Raw genomic sequence first — 25,169 nt, forward strand, 5'->3', positions numbered from 1 at the left:
AGGAAATTGCTGCATATCATTTCCTGTGACTGATGTAGAAAATATTGTCACAGAGTGGGGGCTATTTAACCTGTGGGAGAACCTTCTATTGATATCTCTTAACAGGCTGAGAATTATTATAAGTTGGCACTGTGAAGGCGAATTTTTCTGTCTTTTTCTTTTAAAGGTATAGTGTAGAAAGTGTCTTAAATCAATAACTTTAACAGGTCAACCTTTAGGCGATAGAGAAGGGCAAAGAAATTCCAGGTTGTAGAGAGCCAGCCCATTGGCTGAATCACCTTTTTAACAGCACTTAGATCTGTTACCATTCTCCAGTTTCCAGATTTCTTTTTAATAATAAATACAGAAAAATTTCAAGGACTGGTTGATTCTTCAATATGCTGAGCATTTAGCTGCTTCTATACCAGCTGTTCTAAAGCCTGCAGTTGCTCTGTTGTTAAAGGCCATTGCTTACTTATTCAGGTTTGTCAACCATTTTACAGCAGCAGCTAGCTGTTGTGCCCTGTTCTTTTTTTTTTTTTTTTTTTTGGTTTTTCGAGACAGGGTTTCTCTGTGGTTTTGGAGCCTGTCCTGGAACTAGCTCTTGTAGACCAGGCTGGTCTCGAACTCACAGAGATCCGCCTGCCTCTGCCTCCCGAGTGCTGGGATTAAAGGCGTGCGCCACCACCGCCTGGCTTGTGCCCTGTTCTTGTACAACCTGAATGGTCGGTGACTGTTCTTTATAATATTTTGTAATATTTTTCCCAGAAATATTTGTTAATTTATGGTTATTTTCTAAGATTTGTGGAATGTTAATCTGAGTATTCCATTGCTGTAACAAATCATGTCCCCATAAATTTATTGCTATGTTAGCCACATATGACTTTAATTTTCCTCTGTCCCTCTGTCCCTATACATTCGATCCATCTCACACTCTGTTTTATCTGAGATAATGTTTCAGTCCCTAAAAGCTGAACATTTACTTCCTAAAGAGCCAATTTGGATGCCAAGATTCTGATGGAATTATTGTTACTTCTTCACCTGTGTCAACAAGACCTTCAATGACAATGCCATTTATTTGTATTTTTAATTTTGTTTATTTTTTATTCATTTATAGAAGTTTGCCAAAATATTTGCTTTACTGTTTCTCCTGAATTTTTTGTTCTCTATTCTATAGCTTTTCTAATATCCAGAGCAGTATGTTTTTTTTATAAAAAGCATTAGGTTATTTAATTGCTCTGGGATGATGACAGGAAACAACTGAACTGAATTTGGCTTGGGATCCTGCGAGGGGGCCCTCAAGGTGTTTCCCCACAGCAAAGGGTTACCTTGAAATCTCTTGTTGATCTACACTCATTAGTCTAATGACTGCCTTTGCCACACATCTACATAATCCCAGAAGGGAGGGGCGTCTGTTTAAATTAGGTTTAGAGAAAACATTGTTTACAATCCTTTTTTATGTGATTTTGTTTGTCACAATTGAAACATTTGACATCTAAAGTTTTCTTCAAACCTTTGGAAATCATCATCTCTCCTCTCCGAGCATCATCAGGGTCATGAGATTCAATATTGATTGTATCTCAAATCTATTCCTTCAAGGATGCTGATCTCGCCTTAACAGTCTAATTACCCTTTTGCCTTGTGCATTAGCATTTTCAAAAGCCAGAGACTCAATTATTTGTCTAGTTTTTGAATTTGGTATCATTCTGTTTATTGCTGAAGTCAATCTTTGTAAGAAATCTGTGAAGGTTTCATTTGAGCTCTGCCTAACTTTAGTAAATGACTCAATTTTTTTCCCTACTTCTCCAGTTCTGTCCCAAGCATTCAAAGCTGCTGTGCAGCATAAATCCAGGGCATTGTCATCATATACAGATTGCCTTTGTACATCAGCATAATTTCCCTCTCCAACAATTTGGTCTTGGAAGATTTCCATAACTCTAGCCCTACATCTTTGTTCAATGGTCTTAGCCTCATCTTTCCACCAGGTCATCCATTTGTAACTGAGGATCAGGTTTCAAAACTGCTGTGATCAAGTCTCTTCAGTCTTAAGGGATAATTCTTTTACAAGTTGACCATGAGTTTAACATTTGCTTCAAAAGGTGAATGCCTGTCCATATGAGACTATTGCTTCCTTGAATCTCCTTAAATCTAACATTTCCACAGGAGGTCATTTAATTTTTTTTTCCTTTTGCATCTTTTTTTTTTTTTTTACTTTTTAAATTGATTTTTATTGAGCTCTACATTTTTCTCTGCTTCCCTCCCTACCTTTCCTCTCCCCCCTTCAATCCTCCCCCAAGCTCCCCATGCTCCCAATTTACTCAGGAGATCTTGTCTTTTTCTACTTTCTACTTGCTGTGTAGATTAGATCTATGTAAATCTCTCTTGGTGTCCTCATTATTGTCTAAGTTCTCTGGGATTGTGGTTTGTAGGCTGGTTTTCTTTATGTTTAAAAATCACCTATGAAAACCGGGCGATGGTGGCGCACGCCTTTAATCCCAGCACTCGGGAGGCAGAGGCAGGCAGATCTCTGTGAGTTCGAGACCAGCCTGGTCTACAGAGCTAGTTCCAGGACAGGCTCCAAAGCCACAGAGAAACCCTGTCTCGAAAAACCAAAAAAAAAAAAAAAAAAAAATCACCTATGAGTGAGTACATGTGATAATTGTCTTTCTGTGTCTGGGTTACCTCACTCAAAATAATGTTTTCTAGCTCCATCCATTTTCCTGCAAAATTTAAGATGTCATTATTTTTTTCTATATGTAGTACTCCATTGTGTCTCACATTTTCCTTATCCATTCTTCAGTCAAGGGGTATTTAGGTTGTTTCCAGGTTCTGGCTATGACAAACGGCCATTTAACTCTTGCACAACTTTGGGGATATCTATCATTTGGCAGTTGTTCCTGTAAGGTGACTGAATAAATTAAAGTTGGTTGTTTGAAAACCTTAAGGTATTCCTCTCTAACCTTATAATGCAATACGTTTTTTTTAAAGTTATAAACTGATTGGCCTAGTAGCTCAGACTTCTTATTAATGCTTATAATTTATATTAACCCATTATTCTTGTCTGTGCTAGCCATGTGGCTCAGTACCTTATTCAGTGAGGCAGTCACATTTTGCTTCTTCTGTGGTGGGATCACAGTTGCGTCCTCTTCCCAGAATTCTCCCGTTCTTATTGACTCGCCACAACTTCTTGTCTGGTTGTCCTGCCTATACTTCCTACCTGGCTACTGGCCAATCAGCATTTATTTAAAATATAATTGACAGAATATAGACCACTGTTCCACACTACTTCCCCCCCTCTTTTTTTTTAAAACAAAGGAAAATATCCATAGTCTATTTTTTGGTAGTGTGGACATAGTTTTCCAGCTACTTCCTGCTGGTTGGGGGTACTGATAATCTTATGGGGACCTAAAGAAAATTTAGAATTATGATCAAGTCCTGACTGGAGTATCCTGTGAGTCTTGATCATCTCAGGCAGCAGTCTTGAATATGTTCTGGGTGTAGAACTCAGTCATCTGGGCCATCTGTTCCAACCGCAGATTTCTCAGGTGGTCTTTCTTATTCAAACCTGATTTTTTTTTAATGTAGAATGAATCCATAGTGTCTCATTTTCTGTGGAAACAAAAGCAAAGCCTCTTCTCGAAAATAACATATCTTTTGACTTAATTTTGAAGTCAAGGTATTTTCAAAATACCTATCTTAGATTAATTCAGCAGCATTTATAAACAAATATATTTTAGCATCTGTTGCTCCTTCCTCAGCATTCAAACAATTCAAAGAGAACATAATAACATATAGTATCCAGACTCTCTGTATTTTTCATCTTTATGTGGCATTATTTTAAACTCTGTTAGTTTTATTTTTACTTTTTGGCTTTTTGAGACACAGTTTCTATGTATCTTTGTCCTGGAACTCACTCTGTAGACCAGGCTGTCATTGAACTCACAGAGATTTGCCTGTCTGTGCCTCCCAAGTGCTGGGATTAAAGGTGTATGCCACCACACCTTGAACTCGCAGAGGTCTGTCTGCCTCTGTCTCCCTAGTGTTGGGATTAAAAGTGTGTACCATCATACCCAACTACTATCTTTCTTTCTTTTTTATTTTAAGGACTTTAACCTTTTTCTTTTCTCTCTCAAACCTGTATACATTTTTAACACATTGTAAACCATTAAGAGGTTTTCTTCATCTTTGAATCTCTCTTTACTGTATATCTCTCTTTTTCTGACCACACAAGTTTTTAATTTGCTAGGCAATAAGGCTAGGATTAAAGCCGTGGCTTTGACGGCTGGATCCAGCCCATTCCCTAGCTTTCTGAGATTCCAGCCTCATAGCAGAAGTACCGGCTATAACCATGTTTATTGCCACAACTCTATTCTGTCTCAAGGTTTCTGCCAGCAAGCAAGCTGCAGCAGTGTGCTCAAACCACACTCAAATGCTCTGTAGCTGGACCTCTTGCCTGAAAGAGTCAGAGTTTGCGCTGTCAGTACGGCCCAGAAAGCTAGCATTTTAAAATGGTGCAGCTTTTTTCCTGCTACGGCTGAAAACCAAAAAGCATCCAGTCAGCTTTTCATCAACACCATTTAAGTGTTTTGTAACGGGGCCTCAAAAGGGCTGGCTGCAAAGTTTTTGCAGCTAAAGCTGAGTCAGGAAGCCTCTCTTTAATGAGACGCATTTGCCTCTAGCAAACGAACTCACCTGAGAAAATGCTGCTATTAAGAAGCCATGCAACTCTATTCTTTTTTATCTAGAATTACTTCCCAACCTCTGTCAGGCTTTATGTGGATGCAGGCGTCCACATGTTGGGCACCATTTGTTGTCTGAAGTTTCTGTCCTGCCCGGTTCCCGCAATAATTAAGTCCCAAACAAATCGCACAGAGGTCTACATTAGTTATAAACTGGTTGGCCTAGTAGCTCAGACTTCTTATTAATGCTTATAACTTATATTAACCCATTATTCTTGTCTATGCTAGCCACGTGGCTTGGTACCTTATTCAGCAAGACAGTCACATCTTACTTCTGTGGCGGGGTCACAACTGCACAATAAGTTTTTCTAAGGCCTGTATCGTGGCACTCAAATCAACAACATTTTTAGAGATAAATGAAGAATTATTAAACCAACAATAAATATTATCAAAATGATAATTAGCATGTCAATCCCAGTTAAATTGATTATCCCTTCAGTTAATTGTTTCAGTTTTAAACCATCCATTGTGTAATCATAGAGACCTAACTTTCTCCATCATAGTAGTTTTTCCATTTTTTAATGTGGGGAAAAAACCTCTCTCTCTTTTTTTTTTTAATTTAATCCCTCCTGTAAGAATTCCTAATTGTCTCATCAAATCTGCTCACGGTGGAGCATGAGGCTGCCACTGCATAGTACCTGTGAGCTGAGAACACAGTGAGCAATCTGGCTGAGGACACTGCAGCTGTTTGCTTACAGCCGTGAGCTCAGAGTGTGTGGCAGTTACAACAACAGTAGATGCCTGAGTGGGTGTCAAGGCAGCCACCTAGTGTGGCAGCAGCTTGAGGAAGGGGTTCAGGAGAGAGGGAGTCTGCTGTCTGGAAAACTCACATGGGATTGTGCAGAAACAGCACTTGTGGCAAGAGTTGTTTGAAGGCAGAGCCAGCCAACCGGTCTAGGGTGGTAACTCCTGTGGTGTTTGGAACCCAGGTACTTCTGGAGTTTGGGTGGCAACTGGAGACTGTTGTGGAGGGAAAATACCAAACTCTCAGATGCTTAAAGAAAACCTAGCTGTCAGTGTGGTGACTCCTGCGGGAGCCCCCACATGTGTCAGTAGCTTCAAAGCCACAGGCATGTGGCTTTTTCATGAATTTGTGCCATAAGTTTGGGTGCCAATTGTTGCACGAGGTCTCATTGGTCTTAATAATAAAAACCAGAGCCAAATACCAGGGCAAATGCTGAAAGATATGAGAAAGGAGTAAGCCACAGCCAGCTCTTACCTTGCTAACTCCTCACAATTGAAAAGGGCCAAACTACTGTCTCCTCCCACTTTATATTCCTCTCTCTGCTCAGCCCAGCCATGTCATTTCATGTGTGTCTGTATAGACCTCCAGACCTCTATAACTAGCGGCTAGCTGTGTCCTCTGATCTTCAGGCAAGCTTTATTTATTAGGGCACAAACAAGATATCACCACAGCTCTGACAAGAACCGAAATGTGAATATTTGGCACCTTTGGTTTAGTCTCAAGTGCTGCAGGTGAGTAGTGACTAGTGGGGTCTGTATTGAGTCGATCTTAGAATTGTTAAAAAAAAAAAATAAAAAGCTTTATGGTGTTCATTTTTCCTTTGCAAAGAGTTTTTTTTTGTTTTTTTTTTAAGATTTATTTATTTATTATGTATACAGTATTCTGCCTACATTCATGCTTGCAGGCCAGAAGAGGGCACCAGATCTCATTACAGATGGTTGTAAGCCACCATGTGGTTGCTGGGAATTGAACTCAGAACCTTTAGATGAGCAGGCAGTGCTCTTAACCACTGAGCCATCTCTCCAGCCCTGCAAAGAGTTTTGTAAAAGTGTAGGCAGGTACAAAAACGAAATCATAAACTACTCAGAAGGTGTGCATGGAGCATCTGATATAATCAGAAAACTTATAGAACTCAAGTTATAAAAGAGTTGGGACTGGAAAGACCAATGGCTTGTGGTCTGGAAATATTTATATTTGCAACAGCTACTACCTTAAATACCCTTCCATGGATCCTTGCTATTTAACCACTGAAAAAAGCTGTTTGCAGTGTCTAGTTCTGTTCTAATTGCTTTTGTTCTTTTGACTGTCAACGATTCTATACTTGTATGATCCAATAAGACATTCACAATAGTTACCAGAATATGACAGTTATAAGATAATCCTCCCATCCATTTTTTATTTGTATTTTGTTTTGAGACAGAGTATCAACCAGTAGCCTAGGCTGGTCTTGAACTCACAAATAGCCAGTTGCTTTCGCCTTGAGTCCTGGGACTAAAGCTGTATGCTTTTTATTTTATTTTATTTTGTGTGCATATGTGAATGTGCACACTTAGGAGTCATGGCATTCATGTGGAGGTCAGAGAACAGCTCTTAGAAGTCATTTCTTTCCTATCACCTTGAAGGATCTGGGGACTGAGCTCAGGTCATCAGGTCTTTGTGCAAGTGTTTCTACTTGCTGGACTATCTTGCTCACACTCGCTTAGTTCTTTGTTTGTGTGTTGTGGCTGGAAGCATATGTCTCATGCATGCTAGGCACGCATTCCTTCATTGAGCCCTACCTCCAGCTTCCATTTGTAGGAAGTTTAATTTAAAGAAAAAGTAATTCTGGGGGCTGGCTGGCAAGATGGCCCAGTGGTTAATAGCACTGCCTGCTCCTCCAGAGGACTGGAGTTCAGTTCCTCGCACCCACATCAGGCAGCTTCCAACTGCCCATAACTTCAGGGGAATCTGACATTCCCTCTGCCAGCTCCTGCACAAATGTGGCATACAAGTGCATAAACACACTTAAATAAGAATAAGGAAAAAAAGGAAAAGTAATTTTTCTTACCTTGGATGACTATTGTTAATATCTGGAATGTATTTTTAGCCTTTTTGTTATGTGTATGTACTTTTTTCTTTCTTTTTTTCTCACCGGAGTCTCATATAGCCCTGGATAGTCTCAGACTATACTTATAGCTAAGGTTGCCCTTAAACTCCTGATCCTCTTATCTCCATTTCCTGAGTGCTAAGAGAGGATTGTGTAGTGATTTGAATAAGAATAGTTCCCATAGGCTCGTCATATATTTGAATACTTGGTTCCCAGTTAGTAGAACTGTTTGGGAACAATGAGACACTTCCTTGTTGGAAGAGATGTGTCACTGGGGGTAGGCCTTGAGGTTTCAGTGATTTTCAGTCCTATCTGCCTTGTGGTTGTGGATTAAGATGTGAACTCTCCTATTGCTTTGCTCTGCCATCATGGACTTGAGCTCTCTGAAACTGTAAGACAGATTAAATGCTTTCTTTTATAAATTGCCCTGGTTATGGTGTTTTATCAAAGCAGTGGAAAATGACTTAAGTCATTGTGCTTACAGGTGGGCAGCACCTGGCCTAGTAAACCCTTCATTTGGGGGCAGGGTCTCCTTATGTAGCCAAGGCTGATCTCTGTTCTTTCATGTCAGCCTCCCTGGTGTGCATATATAGGTGTGTGCCAACATGCCAGCTCTATTTTTAAGGTTTTATTTATTTATTTAATTTTAGATGCAGTCTTATAAAGCTTAGTCTGGCCTTGAGTTCACTATCTAGCCTAGAGCAGGGTATTAAATTCCTGATCTTCTGTTTCTATTTCTGAGTATTGGGATTATAGGTATATATCACCATACCCAGATTATGTGTATGTTTTAAAAATAAAATTGGGATGAGGTCATCTTTAGCGTTTGGTCACATTTTCTAATTAAAGTGAATATTTTCTTCGTGTGTTATTGACTATTCTGGAGAACATTTTCCTTTTAACTTAGCACTGTTGCCATTGGACTGAATATGTTTTAAAGTGGGCTATTCTGTGCACTCTAACAACCTTTACTCAGTATATCCCTTTGGTAACTGCAGTTCCCAGTTATAACAATGAAAAAATTTCTGTAGATATGTCCAGTGCCTATGGGAGACAAGAATCACTTGGGTTTTTTAAAAAATATTGCCGTAAAACAAAATTCTCAAACTTTTGATCTCAAGACTTTTTTTTTAACATTGAAATCATTGAAAATCTCAGAAAAACTAGTTTATCCCCTTTATGATTTATTGCATTAGAAATAAAAATATGAGAAAGCTTAAATACTCACTTCAAACAATAATAAATGTGTGAGTGGAGGAGAGAGTGTGTGTGTTTGTTTCTATTTCTGTTTATATTGGAGATAAGGTCTTAGTGTATAACTCAAACCAGTCCAAAATGCATTTTCTAGTTCCATGGGCTGGTCTTGAACTCAGGGTTGTCCCACTTAGCCTCTTGAGTGCCTTGCCATTACTTGATCTTGAAGATAATTTTGCTTTGTTTTGTCTTTTTTTAAAATTTTTTTTATTTATTTTATGCGTATGAACACTTTATTTGCATGTATGTCCTACATGCCAGAAGAGGGCATCAGATCCCACTATAAATGGTTGTGAGCCACCACATGGTTGTTGGGAATTGAACTCAGGACTTCTGGTAGAGCGGCCAATGCTATTAACCTCTGAGCTATCTCTCCAGACCATGTTCTGCCTTTTGAGACAAGTTTCTCTGTGTAGTCCTGGCTGTCCTGGAACTCTCTCTGTAGACTGGGCTGGCCTAAATTCAGAAATCCACCTGTTTCTGCCTCCCAAATGCTGGGACTAAAGGTGTGTGTTACCACACACAGGTCTCTTTCTTTCTTTCTTTCTTTCTTTCTTTCTTTCTTTCTTTCTTTCTTTCCTTCCTTCCTTCCTTCCTTCCTTCTTTCTTTTCTTTTTTTGTCAGACTCTCAGGTTTCTCAATCTGGCCTTGAAATCACTTTGTATCCTAGGATGACCTTAAACTTTTGATTTCCTGTTTCTACCTCCTGAGTATTGGCATTGCAGAGACGTGCCACCATGCCATGGTTAATCTGGGAACTACATCTACGGCTTTATGTATGCTCAGCAAGCACTCTACCAGTTGAGCCGCACTCTGTAAACAGAGACCGAATAATCACACAGAAACTATATTAATTACGACATTGTTTGGCCAATGGCTCAGGTATATCCCTAGCTAGCTCTTACATCTTAAATTAATCCATTTCTATTTACCTATGAGGCTGTGGTTTACCGTAGGTGATGTTCTGGCATCTTTCTCCTTCAGTGACTACATGGTATCTCTGACTCACTCTCTATATCTCTGTTCAGATTTCCCACCTGTCTTTACTCTGCTAAGCCACTGGCTTACAGAAGGACATCCCACATAATTTAAACTTTCAAATATTTTATTTATTTATTTATTTATTTATTTATTTATTTATGCGTGTGTGCAGAATGTTAGAGGACAATTTATAGGACCTGATTCTTCCCTCCCATGGTCAGGTTTAGCAGTTGGTGCCTTTACCCACTGAGCCATTTCACTAGCCCCTTAAGCTAAAAGACGTTAAATCACTTTGTTAGTATTGCCACAAGTTTCATCAGAAATACATGAATAACTATTGAATTCCCTGGCAGATACAAGTTTTTGGAAATTCTTTTTACTTTAGAAGTTGAATTATATCATAGGAGATATACTGCTAATTATTTTCCTTGAGATCACAGGCCACAGGCTTATCTTGTTCATTTTTGAGAAAATATTGCTAAGTCCCTGAGTCTTAAACTATAATTTGTCTGTTTTAGTAAAACTTAGTAAAAATGGAAAAGATATCTAGCTCAGCTTATGATGAGCAAATCATTGTTCTTCTGTGAGCTTATATTTTATTGAGTACTTTGAGTTTTATCATACGGTGTTAGGGAGTATTCTGTGGTTGAAATTTGTTTTAATTACTGTTTTATCAAGGACGTGCTAAATATAGATGACATTTTTAGTTTTGTTTTCCTACAAGTGATTAGCAGTTATGAATATACTAATGAGGGGCCTGAGAGATGACTCTGGTCAAGAGCACTTCCTGTTCTTTCAGAGGACCAGGGATTTGTTCCTAGCACCGCTTACTGACTTACTGCCATGTATAGCTCTAGTCCAAGGGAACTGACATGTATCTTCTGACCTGAAGACACCAGGCCACACACACACACCTTCAGGCAAAAGGCTCATCCACATAAAGTAAATAAGCATAAAATATTATAAAAAATATGCTGACCAGCACAACTTGTGTTATTGCTCTAATCGGCACTAAGGCATCATTAGTTTTGGAATATCAGTACAATGTCAACACACCTAAAAAAATAAGACTGATGAGATGACCCAGTGGCTAAAGGGGCTCACTATGCAATCCTGATACCTGCAGTTTGATCCCTGGAACCCACAGTGGGTAGAAAAAAATCCGAATCCCAAAAGCTTTCCTCCGGCCTTGTGGTGGTTTGAACTAGAATGCCTTCGTAGGCTCATATATAGTTAAATGTTTGGTTCCTGTTGATGGATGGTGTAGAAAGGATTCGGAGGTGGGGCTTTGTTGAAAGAGGTGTGCCAATAGGAGTGGGCTTTGAGGTGTCAAATGCCTACACCTGCTCTCAGCTACTGATTCAGCTCCACACCTGTCTGTCTGCCTCCATGATCCCCACCATGATGCTCATAAATTCACCATGTGAAACTGTAGCCAGCTCCAAATTAAATGATTTCTTTTATAAGTTACTTTGGTCATGGTGTCTCTTCACAGCAATAGAACAGTAACTAAGACAGAAGATGTTGCCAGGGAGCAGTTCCTGTTGCTGTGACAGGCCTGACCGCATTGCTTGCTGGTGGCATGTAGGCTTTGGTTTAGGAAAGTGGTTGAATGCCCTAAATGTTGGGATTAAAGAGTCACCCTTGTATGAGCATGGAAGACAGTAGTCCTGAGAGCAGTGTGGACCAGGAAGACCCAGCTAAAGATTTCATAGCAGAATGATAATATTAGCAGCTATGCTGGAGACTGTTCCTGTGATGTTTTGGCCAAGAATATGGCTGCTTTTTGCCTTTGTCCTATAAATCTACCAGATGTTAAATTGAAGACTTTTGGACTAACGCCATTGGCAGAGATTTCAAGACAACCTAGTATGCATTGTGCCATGTGGTTATTAAAAATCACTCTTGTACAGATTGCAATGGAAAGGAACAAGTGGGGCAAAAAATTCTGAATGTACAGTTTAGGAGAAAAAGAGCGCCAGGAAGTGTAATGTTGGAGCCAAGTCCTGTGTTCAAGGAAATGAGAAGTTTAAAGAAAGGTCTGTTAACTAAATGAAATAAAGAGAGTGGTGCCCTCAGGGCAAGACCCCACCCAGCTAAGCTTCCAAGTTGTGAAATGCCTAAGGAATCATGTCCAAAAGCAAAGGAAAGTTATGAACAAAGGAAAGCATCAACAAAAATCTATGATAATTATTTCATGTATGGGGCCAGATTCCATCCCAAGCAAGCTGTAGAACTTGGCATCCTCAACTAAGGTAGTTCGGGTTTTAAAGCCAAGAGTGCTGGAGTTAAGGAGTTGTGGAATCTTCCTCCAAAGTCCAGGAAAGCTGCTGAGACCAAATTTGTGGCAGGGGTATCCCTACATGGAGGCCCAGAGAGACCATTGAGTGAAGCTGTGAAAGTGAAGCCTGGGTTTCCTTGGAGACCCCAAGATGTTGAAGATGCCAGAGCCATGAGGTACCTGCCAGAGAGAGCTGCAGACATGGTGTGGAACCAGACCAACAGAGAGAAGTATGTAAACAAAGCTGAAAGGAGTGGGAGATTTGAAGAACCGGCTAATAAGCCATTTGACATCAGAAATAGAGTTACAGGATTTAGAGTTTGACTTGGTAGGTTTCAGTCTTGCTTTGGTCCTTTATTTCCTCTTTCGCCCTCTTTCCTTCCTTGTGGAATGGTAATGCATAATCAGTGCCACTGTTTGTTAGAAGTATGTACTTTGCTTTTTGATTTTTTCTCAGGGGTTATAGAAGGGAATCTCACATTATTTATTGGTGATATTAATAGTGCAAATTTCAAACCAAGCTGTACTTTTTTTTTTTCTTGACAGAGTCTCAATTTGTAACCCCCAACTGGCCAGCAACACAGTATTGTAGATCAGGCTAGCCTTGAACTCAGGAGATCCAACTATCTCTGCCTCTGGAGTGCTGGGATTAAAGACATGCACTACACTCTAGTCTTGAGTTCCACTTTTGGGGAACAAAAGGGTCCTTGTTTTAAGATAGTTGCATTGTTAATTCTATAATAGCCTTTATAGGGTCACCATTGTTCTTTTTCAAGGCTTCCATAACCTTAACATTTAACACACCTACTTCTGACTTGACCAGTTCTGTTTTTATTTTCCACAACAACCTCTTTCTCTTTTTGTGCAGTTGGAGTCTTATTTTCTTGAATGTTTGAAATACCTTCACCTTGGTTTTTAGCAGTTGTCATCTGTGTGTGTACTGAGATAAATCTTTAATATTGGCTTCCCGAAAAACTGTATAGGTATCTGAAGCTGGGCTCCTGTGACCAACCGTCTGGCTTTGTGATGACAAGAGGCTATTCTTAGATTTCTGCATAATGCCTCTTGTAATCCCTGGAATCTGCCGAAGACCCAGCTGGGACATAGCCTTTTGTTCATCGCTGACTGGCTCGTCATTGACTTGGGCTGCCGCCACCACCTGGGTGTGTGTGTGTGTGTGTGTGTGTGTGTGTGTGTGTAGCAGGTGTGATGTAGCCCTCGAGCTCTGCTACTGATGACTGTTGGTTGGATTCTGTGCAGACCCTGTCTCAGCCTGAGGCTGTGGCAACTGTAGCAGAGGTGGTTTCTGTGGGTTCACTCAGTATTTTGTGTAGAGAACATGGATCCAAGATGGCAGCAGAAAGAGAGCAATACCTTGGCTGATGCTTTTTTTAATTTTCATTTTTTAATGCTATGGATTGAGCTCAGGTCCTCCTGCTGGCAAGCATTCTACTGATAGAACCATCTCCCTAGCCTTTCAAAGTTTATTCCCCTTAAAAACAGTGTTTAAAAGGATTTTTTTTTCCAAGACAGGATTTCTCTGTGTAGCAGTCATGGCTGTCCTGGAACTCACTTTGTAGATCAGGCTGAACTCAAATTCATAGAGATCACCTGCCTCTGCCTCCTGAGTGCTGGGATTAAAGGCGTGCACCACCACTGCCACCACATACACACATGCACACGCACAACTTAAAAGGAAATCTTTTTTTTATTATTATGTATACAATATTCTGTCTGTGTGTGTATGACTTCAGGCCAGAAGAGGGCACCAGACCCCACTACAGATGGTTGTGAGCCACCATGTGGTTGCTGGGAATTGAACTCAGGACCTTTGGAAGAGCAGGCAATGCTCTTAACCTCTGAGCCATCTCTCCAGCCCCTTAAAAGGAAATCTTATATTACTATAATGTCTGTGGGTTTTGTTAGGTAGTCTTTTTTTTTTTTTAATAACATCTGAAAACTACAAAAATAATTTCTCCACTGCCTAGAATCATCCAGTGGTGTTTAGGAAGAGCAGAAACATGTTGAACTTCAGCTCCCCTCTTCCTCTAGTTGGTGGTAGCTTAACCTCTTTTGTATCAGTTTCTTTATGGGTAAAATGGGGCCACTGGAGAAAATGATCTCCCAGGTACCTTTCCAATCCTGTCCTGTGACTGGTGTAAGGAGACTACTTTAAAATGAGAATAACTTTTCTCTCTTACCTAGTTGGGAGTATGAAATAAAATTAGATAAAAAGGTTTATCTTTCAAAAGAAAAGTACTAGACAGGGCACTAGCAGAAGTTAGTACCTGTAGATGCTATTCCACCTCTGACTTAGTCTGTAGCTTAGGAATGCCTTGAAGTTTTTATCCTCCTGCCTCAGCCTCCAGAGTAGTTTTAATTACAGGACTGCTACAAGGCCTGATTCTGCTTCTGGCAGCTTCTGCAGTAAGGTGCAGAGTCCATATGTAACCTTTATCTCTTCAGACCTGCCAGTGCTTGGCATTTGATTTCCTTTATCCATTCTCTCCATTTAAGACGTGAACTCCAGCTTTGTGCCTTGGCAGATCACCCAACCTCGCTTACCCATTGGCAGAACGCAGCCATCATTGAGCCTACAAACGCTTGGGCAGGTAGTGTAGCTAGCTCAGCTAGTAGAGTGTTTGCCTAACATTCGGGAACCCTGGTTCCTAGCACCACACAATACCTGATAGTGTCTTGTCTGCTGCCTGTAATGGAAGCAAGAGGATCAGGAGTTCAAGGTCTATTTAGCTACATGGAAATTTGGGGGCCAAACTGAATCCCATAAGACTGTCTTTAAAAAGTACTCAATAGGCTGGATTGGTGTAGAGTAAAGAGCAGTTTCTGGAGCCAGATTACCTGGGTACATATCATTTTTTTCAAGGGTCACCTGTAGACTAGGTTGGTCTTGCATTTCTGATCCTCCTGCCTCTACTTGCTAGGAGCTAGGATTACAGCACCTGGCATGTGCCACCACACCCAACTAATATTCTTTTTAATTATTTTTTTAAGTTGAGAATCTCACATCATGCACCCATATTGCAATCACATTCCCAGTCTTCTCATGTTTACCCCCTTATGACCCTCCCCTTTCCCCCCAAAAAGACATCCATTTTGTGTTATCCATATATTCACTGGAGAATGACCATCCAGGGAGGATGGATGAGTCTTTCTCCATCTGCATCTGTGTCGTAAGCCATGAGCTGAGGAGAGCCATGCAGTGGCTGGAACTGGGCGTGACTAGTTCTCCTGCATCCACTGCCTTGCTTCCGTGTGGTTGCCACATTGCAGTTGCCAGTGAGGGGTGAGACCAGCTCTCCCTATGCTCACAGACAGTAGCATGGCTTCAGTTATCAGCCCTGCCCATGCAGATGTAACATGGGCCGCATACATCAACAAGGCCCTTGGCTGTATCAGGAGCACTGACCAATTTATGGCCCTCTGTGGCTACACAGACCGCAAACCTCAGCTGGTCTCAGGTGGTTACATGTGCCATTCACATCAGCATGGCTCCCCGAGGCAGCAAAACCTGAGGATGTCACAAAGGCATTGGGCAGTGCACAGGCTGCATGTGTCCATATGAATCTCAGGCTTCAAAGTAGCCTGGACCACAGACAACAACATGACCTCCTGTGGTGTCTTGGACCATGGTGGTCATTTGAGGAGGTCCAATCCAGAAAGTGAACCTTTCCTCATCTCAGGCCTACACCATTGCCCAGATCCAGAGCCATCTCGAGGCTGGCTGGGCGGCAGGTTTCAGGGATTGAGTTTGTATATCATCCTGCTAACCACTGCTGGTCAATGACAGCATGTAGACCTTAGCCCTCTCTCTCATCTGTCACCGCCATCGTGTCTCTAGTTCCTCCTGTGTCCCCAGTGCATTCCTACTTTGTTTTGGTTTTAGTTTTTCAGGGCCAGGTTTCTTGGGCACTTCTGGTGTTTTTGTTTTTAAAATGAGTCTGTGATTCATAGTCTGATATTATTTAAAAACATTTGAAAGACAAGGATAAATTCATGGATGAATAGTTATTATTATCATTATTATTGAGACAGAGTCTCTCTATATAGTCCTCGGCTGTTCAAGAGCTCACTATGTAGACCAGAGTGGCCTCAAACTCACAGAAATCCACCTCCCTCTGCCTCTCAAGTGCTGGGATTAAAGCACTTTAAACCATGCCTGGCTTGGTTTAAAATTGTGTGTATATGGTGCTTCTGCATGTGTATATGTACACCTGCATACAATACCCACAGAGACCAAAAGACAGTATCATATCCCCTAGAGTTATATAAGGTTGTGAGCCACCTGAAGTGGTTGCTGGAAACCTAACCTAGGTTCTCTGGAAGAGAGGCCAGTGCTTTTAAATACTGAGCTATCACTCCAGCCCCCATTTTGGCTTTTTGAAACAGGGTCTCACTCTGTACTCAAGTTGTCTTGGAACTCAGTATTCATATCCCAAACTGGCCTCAAACTCATGGAATCCTCCTACCTCAGCCTCCTAAATGTTGGGAATACATCATTATTGATCAACGGTTTTAACCAGACTAGTTGCTGGGTGTTTAAATGATTTTCAGTCTTGCTTCCTCAAGCATTGCCCAGAGTCTTGGGGTATTCCCGCAGTCTTGCCCTGTGCTCCTGTAATTTTTTGAGGACACTCAAAGCAAATTTTTTCTGTGCTCAGCTGTAACTTCAGCTGGGAAAGGGAGCTCGTCTGTAACTTCAGAACTTCTGTATTGTTGTTGTTTTTTACTATATTATTATTTAATGATTTTAGTGCAAAGGGAAATGAACCCAAGTGTTCATCAGCTGCACTTTCTTCCAGTTCTCAGAGAAGCTGAAGTTAAGCCCTGTCTGAGGAAACCCGGCCTTCTCTACAGCTGTTGCTCAGGGGTAGAGGACTTTTGTGGCGTGTGGAGGCCCAGGGGTGGATCCCTAGTGCCACCCAGGAAAAGCAAGCAACAAATGAACATACCCCTGAGTCTGCTTGTCCTTTGCGTGGCACTAAAGGCCTCGCCTTCTGTGAGGGACCTTTGTGTTTCCTCAGGCGCTCACAGACGACCCTGAGTGGAGTGATAGGAGATAAAGAAAGGGCAGACACCCATGTAGGACAGTTGGGATCCAGTGGTCTGTGCTCACTCTTCTGAAGCAATGCCAGCCTTTCAGGAGCGAGTGTAAGCACAGCACTGCTGGAGCACAGTGGGGAGTGGTTAGCTAGTCTGGGTAGAGGTTCTCTGCAGGGGAGCAGTCTCAGGTTGCAGTCATCCAGGAAGAAGCTACAGTTGCTAAGACTTTTGTTTAATTTTATGTATATGAGCATCTTGCTTGCATATATGTCTGCGTACCACCTACATGCTTGTCAGCATTAGCACTAGACCAGAAAAAAGAAAAAGGCTTTGCCATTCCTCTGAGCCTCACTGGGAAAACACTGGGATCTTTCACATGGCGGTGTCCACGTCAGACAGTCCACATTTACTCAGTACTTTGTCCTCTCCGTTCACATTCTCTCCTGGTTTCCTTGGCTCCCCATACTAAGCCTAGCTGGACTTTTTACTAAGGCTGAATCTATAAAGCAGCCACATGCCAGGCTCATGATACCATAAGTGATCATATATTTTACTTGGATGGTTTTGTTGTTGTTGTTTTCCAGACATTCATTCTACCTTTAAATTTGACTAGATGGGGCTGGAAAGATGGCTCAGTGGTTAAGAGCACTGGCTGCTCTTCCAAAGGTTCTGAGTTCAGTTCCCAGCAACTGCATGGCAGCTCACAACCATCTATAGTGGGATCTGATGCCCTCTTGTGACATAAAGGTATGCATGCAGACAGAGCACTCATACACATTAAATAAATAATCTTTTACATTTGACTGATGAGGAAGCTGGAGAGATTATGCAAGCACATAAGTACCAGAGTTCAGATTCCCCAGTATCCACAGAAAGCCAGTTCTGGAAACATTTGTAGTAACCCCAGTGCTGTAGGTAGAGAGTTTCAGAGGGACAGAGAGATATCCTGGGAGCTTGCAGCTAAAACAGAGAACTGCTGGTTCAATGAGAGACCGTGCCTTTTTAAAAAGAGAGAGAGAGGAAAGATTGAGTGCTATAGAGGAAGACACCTGATGACCTCAGACCCCAACACATTCATACATATGTAAGCAAGCATATTCTCACGTGAGTGAACACATAACCCATACACACAAAAGTTTTAAAAAATAGATAAAATCTAGTGAAGGGTAAGGATGTAGCTTTTAGTGGTAGAGTGCTTGGCCTAGTATGTGGGAGGCTCTGGGTTCAGTCCCCAGCACCACACACATAAAGGTGCTAGGACTGAAGAAGAAATAAAATTGGCTAGGTAAAGGGGGTGTGGTGGTACTCATCCATCATCCCAGCAGGGAGATGGGAGTTGATGGCCAGCCCTGGCTACATGAGAGCCCCTCTAAAAACAAAGCAGTAGGATTTGATGAGGGAGTCCGACAGGAGAGTGCTAGCTTAGGCAGGACTGCTCTGACTCAGGGCTGCATCAGTGCAGGCCTCAGTTTCTTTGCCACTTGTGGTTCAAAGTGTGGTCTCTGCGTGGGAATCTTAACACCTTGCCTAAGGAGGCAGAGGAGGCAAGAAGGGGGTGAGGTGGAAAGTGTGGGTGAGGGGTGGGACTTCCCAGCTCTGCCACTGTGGTTTACCTCAGTGACTTCCGTGGAGTTTGCTGCAAATCATCATGCTCAGTGTTAAGGTCACTGCTGCTAACCCCACGGCACTCGCCAGGCAGCCATGCATCCCAGCGACTCAGTACTTGGTACAGTTAACTCGTCCTGCAGATGCTCACAGTGGTTAATGATGATGCTGTTTGGATGGTGACACAGCCCAGACTTTAAGTACAAAGATGACACACTTTGTTTTCAACTTAACAGTTTTCTTCTTTTAAAATATTGTAAACATTTATTGTGTGTGTGAGTGCCATAGCATAGGTGTGGAAGACAATTTTCAGTAGTCCTTGTGGGTCCCCAGGATTGAACTCAGGTTTGGAGCCCAGAGTCTTCCTGTTGAACCATCTCACTCTTCCTGAATGCTCTTTTTTTTTTTTTTTTGGCCTGTTTGTTTATTTTGAGAAAGGGACTCGCTATGTAGCCTTGCCTAGCCTGGAATTAAGTATGTAGCCCAGACTGGCCTCGAACTTCCAGAGTTGCTCACCCCTGCCTCCTAAGTGCTGCGACTAAAGTTTAAAGTTATGTGCCACCACTCCCTGCCTGTCTCCTCCCACCCCCACATGCTCTAATTTGATTCCTGGCCAATGTTTTTTTTACTCAGTAAGAACGTTAGTAAGAGGTGTCTTCCATTGCTGTATTTCTTTGCCATAAATATTCTAGCCCACTGCATGAGTCCTTGTTTTCCTTTTCTATTGTGAAGTTTAAAAAGCCCGGAATATTTTATTTTAGAAGTGTGTGTGTGTGTGTGTGTGTTTACGTGTACATGTATGCAGATTCCCATGGAGGGCATAAGCAGGTGTCAGTGTGGTGCTGGGACTAGAACTCAAGTCCTCTTTAAGAGCAGTCTTAGCCTCCGAGCCATCTTTCTCACTCCATCTTTAGGAAATTTTTTTTTGTTTGTTTTTTGATACAGGGTTTCTCCATGTAGCCCTTGCTGTCTGGAGACCAGGCTGGTGTCAAACTCAGAGATCCACCTGCCTCTGCCTCCCGAGTGCTGGAATTAAAGGTGTGCGCCACCACTGCCTGGCTCCAGCAGAAGTTTTTAATAATACAAAAAGTAGAATAATGCAGTATGCCCAGCTACAATTTTCTACATTTTCTTAGTTTTTCTTTTTAAAAAATATTTTTAAAAAAATCCAGACATATGCCTTATCACCTCTTAGTATAATATATTCCTTACTGATAAAGACTTTTTGAAAAAAATATAACCGCAGCACCATTATTCCTATAAGACATAATATAATTCCTTATTTAAATATAAGGAACTATATATACCAATCGTATTTGACAAAATGTTGATAACTTGTTAGATTTACTTTTAATCACATTTGTTTTTCTTTTATTGAAAAGAGATTCTTCTCTCATACAGTATATCCTGATTATAGTTCTCCCTCCCTCTGCTCCTCCCATTTCCTTCCCTCCCCCTTCTGTTTCTCATTTAAAAAGAACAGGCTTCTAAGAAATAACAACTAAACATGATAAAATATAATATAATGCAGCAAAAACTATCATATGGAAGTTGGACACATCAGCTCTGTAGAAGGAAAAGAGTCCAAGGGCAGGCACAAGAGTCAGAGACCCAATCATTCTCACAGTCAGGAGTTCCATAAAAGTACTAAGCTAGTACCTGTAATCTACATGCAGAAGACGGGTGCAGACCCACGCAGGCCCTGTGCTTGCTGCTTCAATCTCTATGAGCACATATGCTCTTTACTTAGTTGATTTGGAGGAAGTTGTTCCTGTGTCCTCCATTTCCTGATTCTTACAATCTCTGAGGGATTCCCTGAGCTTTGAGGGAAGGAATTTGATGGAGACTTCCTATTTAGAAACACTCTCCGCATACTGTCTGGCTGTGGGTCTCTGCATCTGTTCCTATATGTTGCTGGAAGAAGACTCTCTGATGAGTGGATAAAGCACTTATCTATGAGAATAGCAGAATATCAGTAGGAGTCATCTTATTGATACTTGGTTTGTTTTGCCCTAGGTCTCTGGGCAAATCTACATATATACATACAGTAGTACCTAATTATTTTCATTTTCCTGGTAATGTTTGCCTATTTTCCCTTTGCTAATTTTTTTGATGAAGTATTTGTCATTCTAAAGTCAGATTGATTTTTTTTTTATTCTTTTAAGTGAGAGTTTATTTAGATTCAAAGTTCACGGAAGGGAAGCCAAGGTTGCGGGAGTTTGAAGTGGCTGTCATAGGACACCCGCAGCCAGGAGGAGCAGCGCATGTGTTCAGTGCCCACTTCACATACTCAGGTTATTTCTCATCAGCTGGTTCTAGGGATCCCTTACAATTTGAGTAATTTGTCAGATATGTCTGTAATTTTTTTCTTCTCTGTGACTTGTTTTGTTCTCTTAACAATTTAGTTCTTTTCCATTTTTACCATATTGAAAAGAAGCATCCCAAGTACAGTCTAAGAGTTATAGTAGTCACTGTAACAACTTCCGTAAAGTCACCTATGCATGGCTGTGAGGTACATGCAAGCACTTTCAGGGTTTACTTTAAAAAAGATTTTTATTTTAATTTTGTATATGTATATGCCTTCGTACATGAGTGCATTGCCATGGGAGGTCACAGGAGGGTGGTGGATCCTTACAGGCGATCCTGAGCCACCTGATGTGAGTGCTGAGCCCTGAACCCTGTTCCTCTGTAAGAGCAGTGCTTGGCCTTCTCTTCATCCCTAGCACTTTTTTTTTGAAACTGATATTTTTATTTGTATTTTTAATTTTCTATTTAATTTATTATTTTTTTATCTTTATCTTATTTTTATTATTTCTTTTTTAGTTTTTCTTTGGTGGGGGAAACTACAAGGGTAAGGAACAGATGAAGAGGAACTGGGAGATTGGTGAGATTGGGGTACATAATGTGAAATTCCCAAAGAATTAATTAAAAAAAAGAATAAAACTACATACTTTTCTCCAGCCATTACTTACAGAAGTTGTCCTAAGTAAGGGTGACTCTAAGGTACCAGCCACCAGCCTTTCACTTGTCCTTCCATGTCCCTTCACCCAATAACTAAGTACTGAAAACTTAACTCTGTCAGAGATAGGTCATACTGAACTGAACTCACTCTGTAGACCCCATCCCTAGCACTTTTAGTTCACTCAAAACTGCCAAAACTCCTGCTTTTGTGTAACTTAAAAAAAAAAAAAATGACACGGGGGCTGGAGAGATGGCTCAGAGGTTAAGAGCACTGGCTGTTCTTCCAGAGGACCTGAGTTCAATTCCCAGCAATCACATGGTGGCTCACAACCATTTGTAATGGGATCTGATGCCTTCTTCTGGTGTGCAGGTGTTCATACAGAGCACTCATACATAAAATATAAGTAAATAAATGAATTTTTTTTAAAAAGAAATGACACAAATGGGTAATGAATCACATACCTTTACACCCAGTTTTTACCCTTAGCTAAGACCTTTGGATATCTCTGCATTGGCATAACGCTCTATGGCATGACCTTTTATAGGTGTGCTTTAAGTGGAGCTAAGTACATAATTAACACAGTGCAGCTTCACCACTAGCTCAGCTATTCCATTCATTGTAGATTTTAATCTTTCCATCTATGCAAGATTAAAGAGGTTCAGAGATGCTGTGATTTGCTTTTCTTGTAACTTAATTTGGGGGAGGCATGGTGAAGTTGTTATAAAAGTCAAACAGGAAGTGTAGGAGATATGGCACTGCAGTTGTGAACATTGGGTTCTCTTCCAGAGGACTCAAATTCAGTTCTCATCACCCATGTCAGGCAGCTCACAACTGTGTTACTCCAGTTCCAGGGGATCCAACACTTCTAGCTTCTGTAGGAAGCTGTACTCTTGTGCACATAACTACATGCAGATATATTTGCACCTACACATACTTAAAAAAACTCAAATAGGGAGCTGGAGAGATGACTCAGTGGTTAAGAGCACTGGCTGCTCTGCCAGAGGTCCTGAGTTCAATTCCTAGCAAGCACATGGTGGCTCACAACCGTTCGTAATGAGATCTGGTGCCTTCTTCTGATCTTATAGGCATACGTGCAAGCAGAACACTGTTTACGTAATAAATATAATCTTTTTTAAAAAATCAAATAGGAATGGGTATAATAAATAGTTTAGTGGTGAACACTTGAGACTTGATATTACACAGCGCTTTGCATTCAGACTCCAGTACACATAACAGTTTGTGTATGTGTGTGTACATTTGTGTATATACCAAGTGAGAAATGTAATCTAAACTTCTCTTGTTTTCTAGAAGTAATCTTTGCTTCCTTCCAGACACTTGTTAACACATCTACAAGTATATAGAACAAGTATATTCTCATTCTCTAGGAGCTAGCTTATACAGTATGGCATTGCTTTTGCAATTCAGACACTGAGAATTGCACAGAGGTAAGAGTTGGGCTCCCATGAGAACTAGGTTACATCAACCTCCTATTAAGGCCAAGCAGGCCCTTAGTTGTCTGTATACTGTCCTATAGTCACTAAGTCCACTTCATAGATTGCTTTGTAAACTTTTATGCTAGAAATGCTATAAGAGTTTTTTGGTTGCAAAGCTGTAGAAACCAGTTCAGGTTCTATTGGCTATTCCCCTCTCCCTTCCCAAAAGACTTTACTAGAAAGGTTCCAGGTAATAAACAAATATTTTTAAACACTAGATTTCTAGAAAGACAAGAGGAATAAAAGGTATTGGGTAGGGAGTGTGTTCTCAATGTCAGTGCTTATTCATAATTTCTGTATTATCTGTTTGAGTCAAAACTTGGGAAAGGATAGGAATATAGTGGTAGAGCACTTGCCTAGTGTGCACAAGGCTCTGGGTTCTCTATCACCACTAAAATAAAGCAGTCAATCAGACAGCAAAAATAAAACTCAAACAATTCCTGGGAGAATATTGGCAGTTTAGAGTTCATGTCATGTACCTCACAGATAAGAATCCTGGATTTGTGTGCCTTCTCAGAATCTTCTATAGTTGTGGAGGCGTAGATTCAGAAAGGATGGGAGTTGAGGTGGCAAAATCAAGTGTTAGCCTTGCAATATCAATGGTTTTAACCCTAGATTCTTGGTCCTTGCTAAAGGAGGAGATGACCGCCGAGTTCTGCTGTGGCACATGGAACAAGCTATCCATTCCAGGGTCAGTCCCATACAGCTGAAGGGAGAGCACCATTCCAACATTTTCTGCCTGGCTTTCAACAGTGGCAACACCAAAGTCTTCTCTGGAGGTAAGAAGAGAGACTCTACCTTGGGAAATTAGTTGAAAGAATGGTCAAATAACATATTTTTCTTCCTAAATCTTACTGAGCTGTGAAATTACTGCCTTTCCATAGTTGGTTTGAACATGTAAATTAAGGTTCCATCCTCCTTCTCCCTGCCCTACATCCCTCCTTCCCTTCCTTCCTTGGTCCTTTCTTCAGCAGAACAGTCTTCATACAGAATACAGGAATAACCTTAAGTATATGATTGATTCACTGATTCGTGCTTTATGTTCTGTTTTATCTCTTCTGGGATTTTACTTTTTGTTGCTACTGTATTTATTTATTTATTTATTTATTTATTTTTTTTTTTTTGGTTTTTCGAGACAGGGTTTCTCTGTGGTTTTGGAGCCTGTCCTGGAACTAGCTCTTGTAGACCAGGCTGGTCTCGAACTCACAGAGATCCGCCTGCCTCTGCCTCCCAAGTGCTGGGATTAAAGGCGTGCGCCACCACCGCCCGGCTACTGTATTTATTTATTTTTAATTATTGCACATGTAGGTATGTGTACTCCTTCCAGTTTTCACATAGCTTCCGGGAATCGAACTTGTGTTACCAGGCTTGTGCTGCATGCAACCTTTTCTTTTTCTTTTTTCTTTTTGGAAAAAGGGTTTTTTCTGCATAGCCCTGATTGTCCTGGAACTCACTCTGTAGACCAGGCTGGCCTCAAACTCACAAAGATCTCTTGAGTGCTGGCATAATAGGTGTGTGCCTCTGCTTCCTCAGTACTGGGTTTGTAAGTCTGAGGAGTTTAGAGTTGCTTGAATGTCTTTGATTTCTGATTCTCCCGTATACTTTCTCTCTGAACATGAAGGGGATAATTGTCCCTAAAACTAAAAGTCCCATTTCCCCATAGCTCACCCTCCTCCTCCTAGTTTATGTAACTGGACACAGTTCTTTCCTTTTTTTTTTTTCTTTTTTCTTTTCTTTCTTTGATTTTTTTTTGAGGGGGGGGTGGTTTTTTGAGACAAGGTTTCACTATGTAGCTTTTAGAACACACTTTGTAGACACAGAGATCTCTCTGCCTCTGCCTCCTGAGTGCTGGGATTAAAAAGGTGCAGACCACCACCACCCGGCCAGACTCTCTATTTTTTTTTTTTTTTTTCGGTCTGGGGGAGGGGTTTGAAGCAGGGTTTCTCTACAGCTTTGGAGCCTGTCCTGGAACTAGTGCTTGTA

At 41.1% G+C, this 25,169-nt stretch overlaps 1 protein-coding gene across 2 annotated transcripts in view; it reads left to right on the forward strand.

Annotated features, from left to right (window-relative positions):
- The window catches only part of Dcaf5 (DDB1 and CUL4 associated factor 5), a 106,241-nt gene that overhangs the window by 12,728 nt on the left and 68,344 nt on the right, over positions 1 to 25,169 (forward strand). For both annotated transcript variants that reach the window (XM_057782837.1, XM_057782838.1), the window contains exon 2: positions 23,822 to 23,965. In XM_057782837.1, coding sequence (XP_057638820.1) covers positions 23,822 to 23,965 — 144 coding nt within the window. The remainder of the gene's footprint in view (positions 1 to 23,821; positions 23,966 to 25,169) is intronic.

Source organism: Chionomys nivalis, chromosome 10 (genome assembly GCF_950005125.1).
Source record: "Chionomys nivalis chromosome 10, mChiNiv1.1, whole genome shotgun sequence".
Lineage (NCBI taxonomy): Eukaryota > Metazoa > Chordata > Mammalia > Rodentia > Cricetidae > Chionomys > Chionomys nivalis.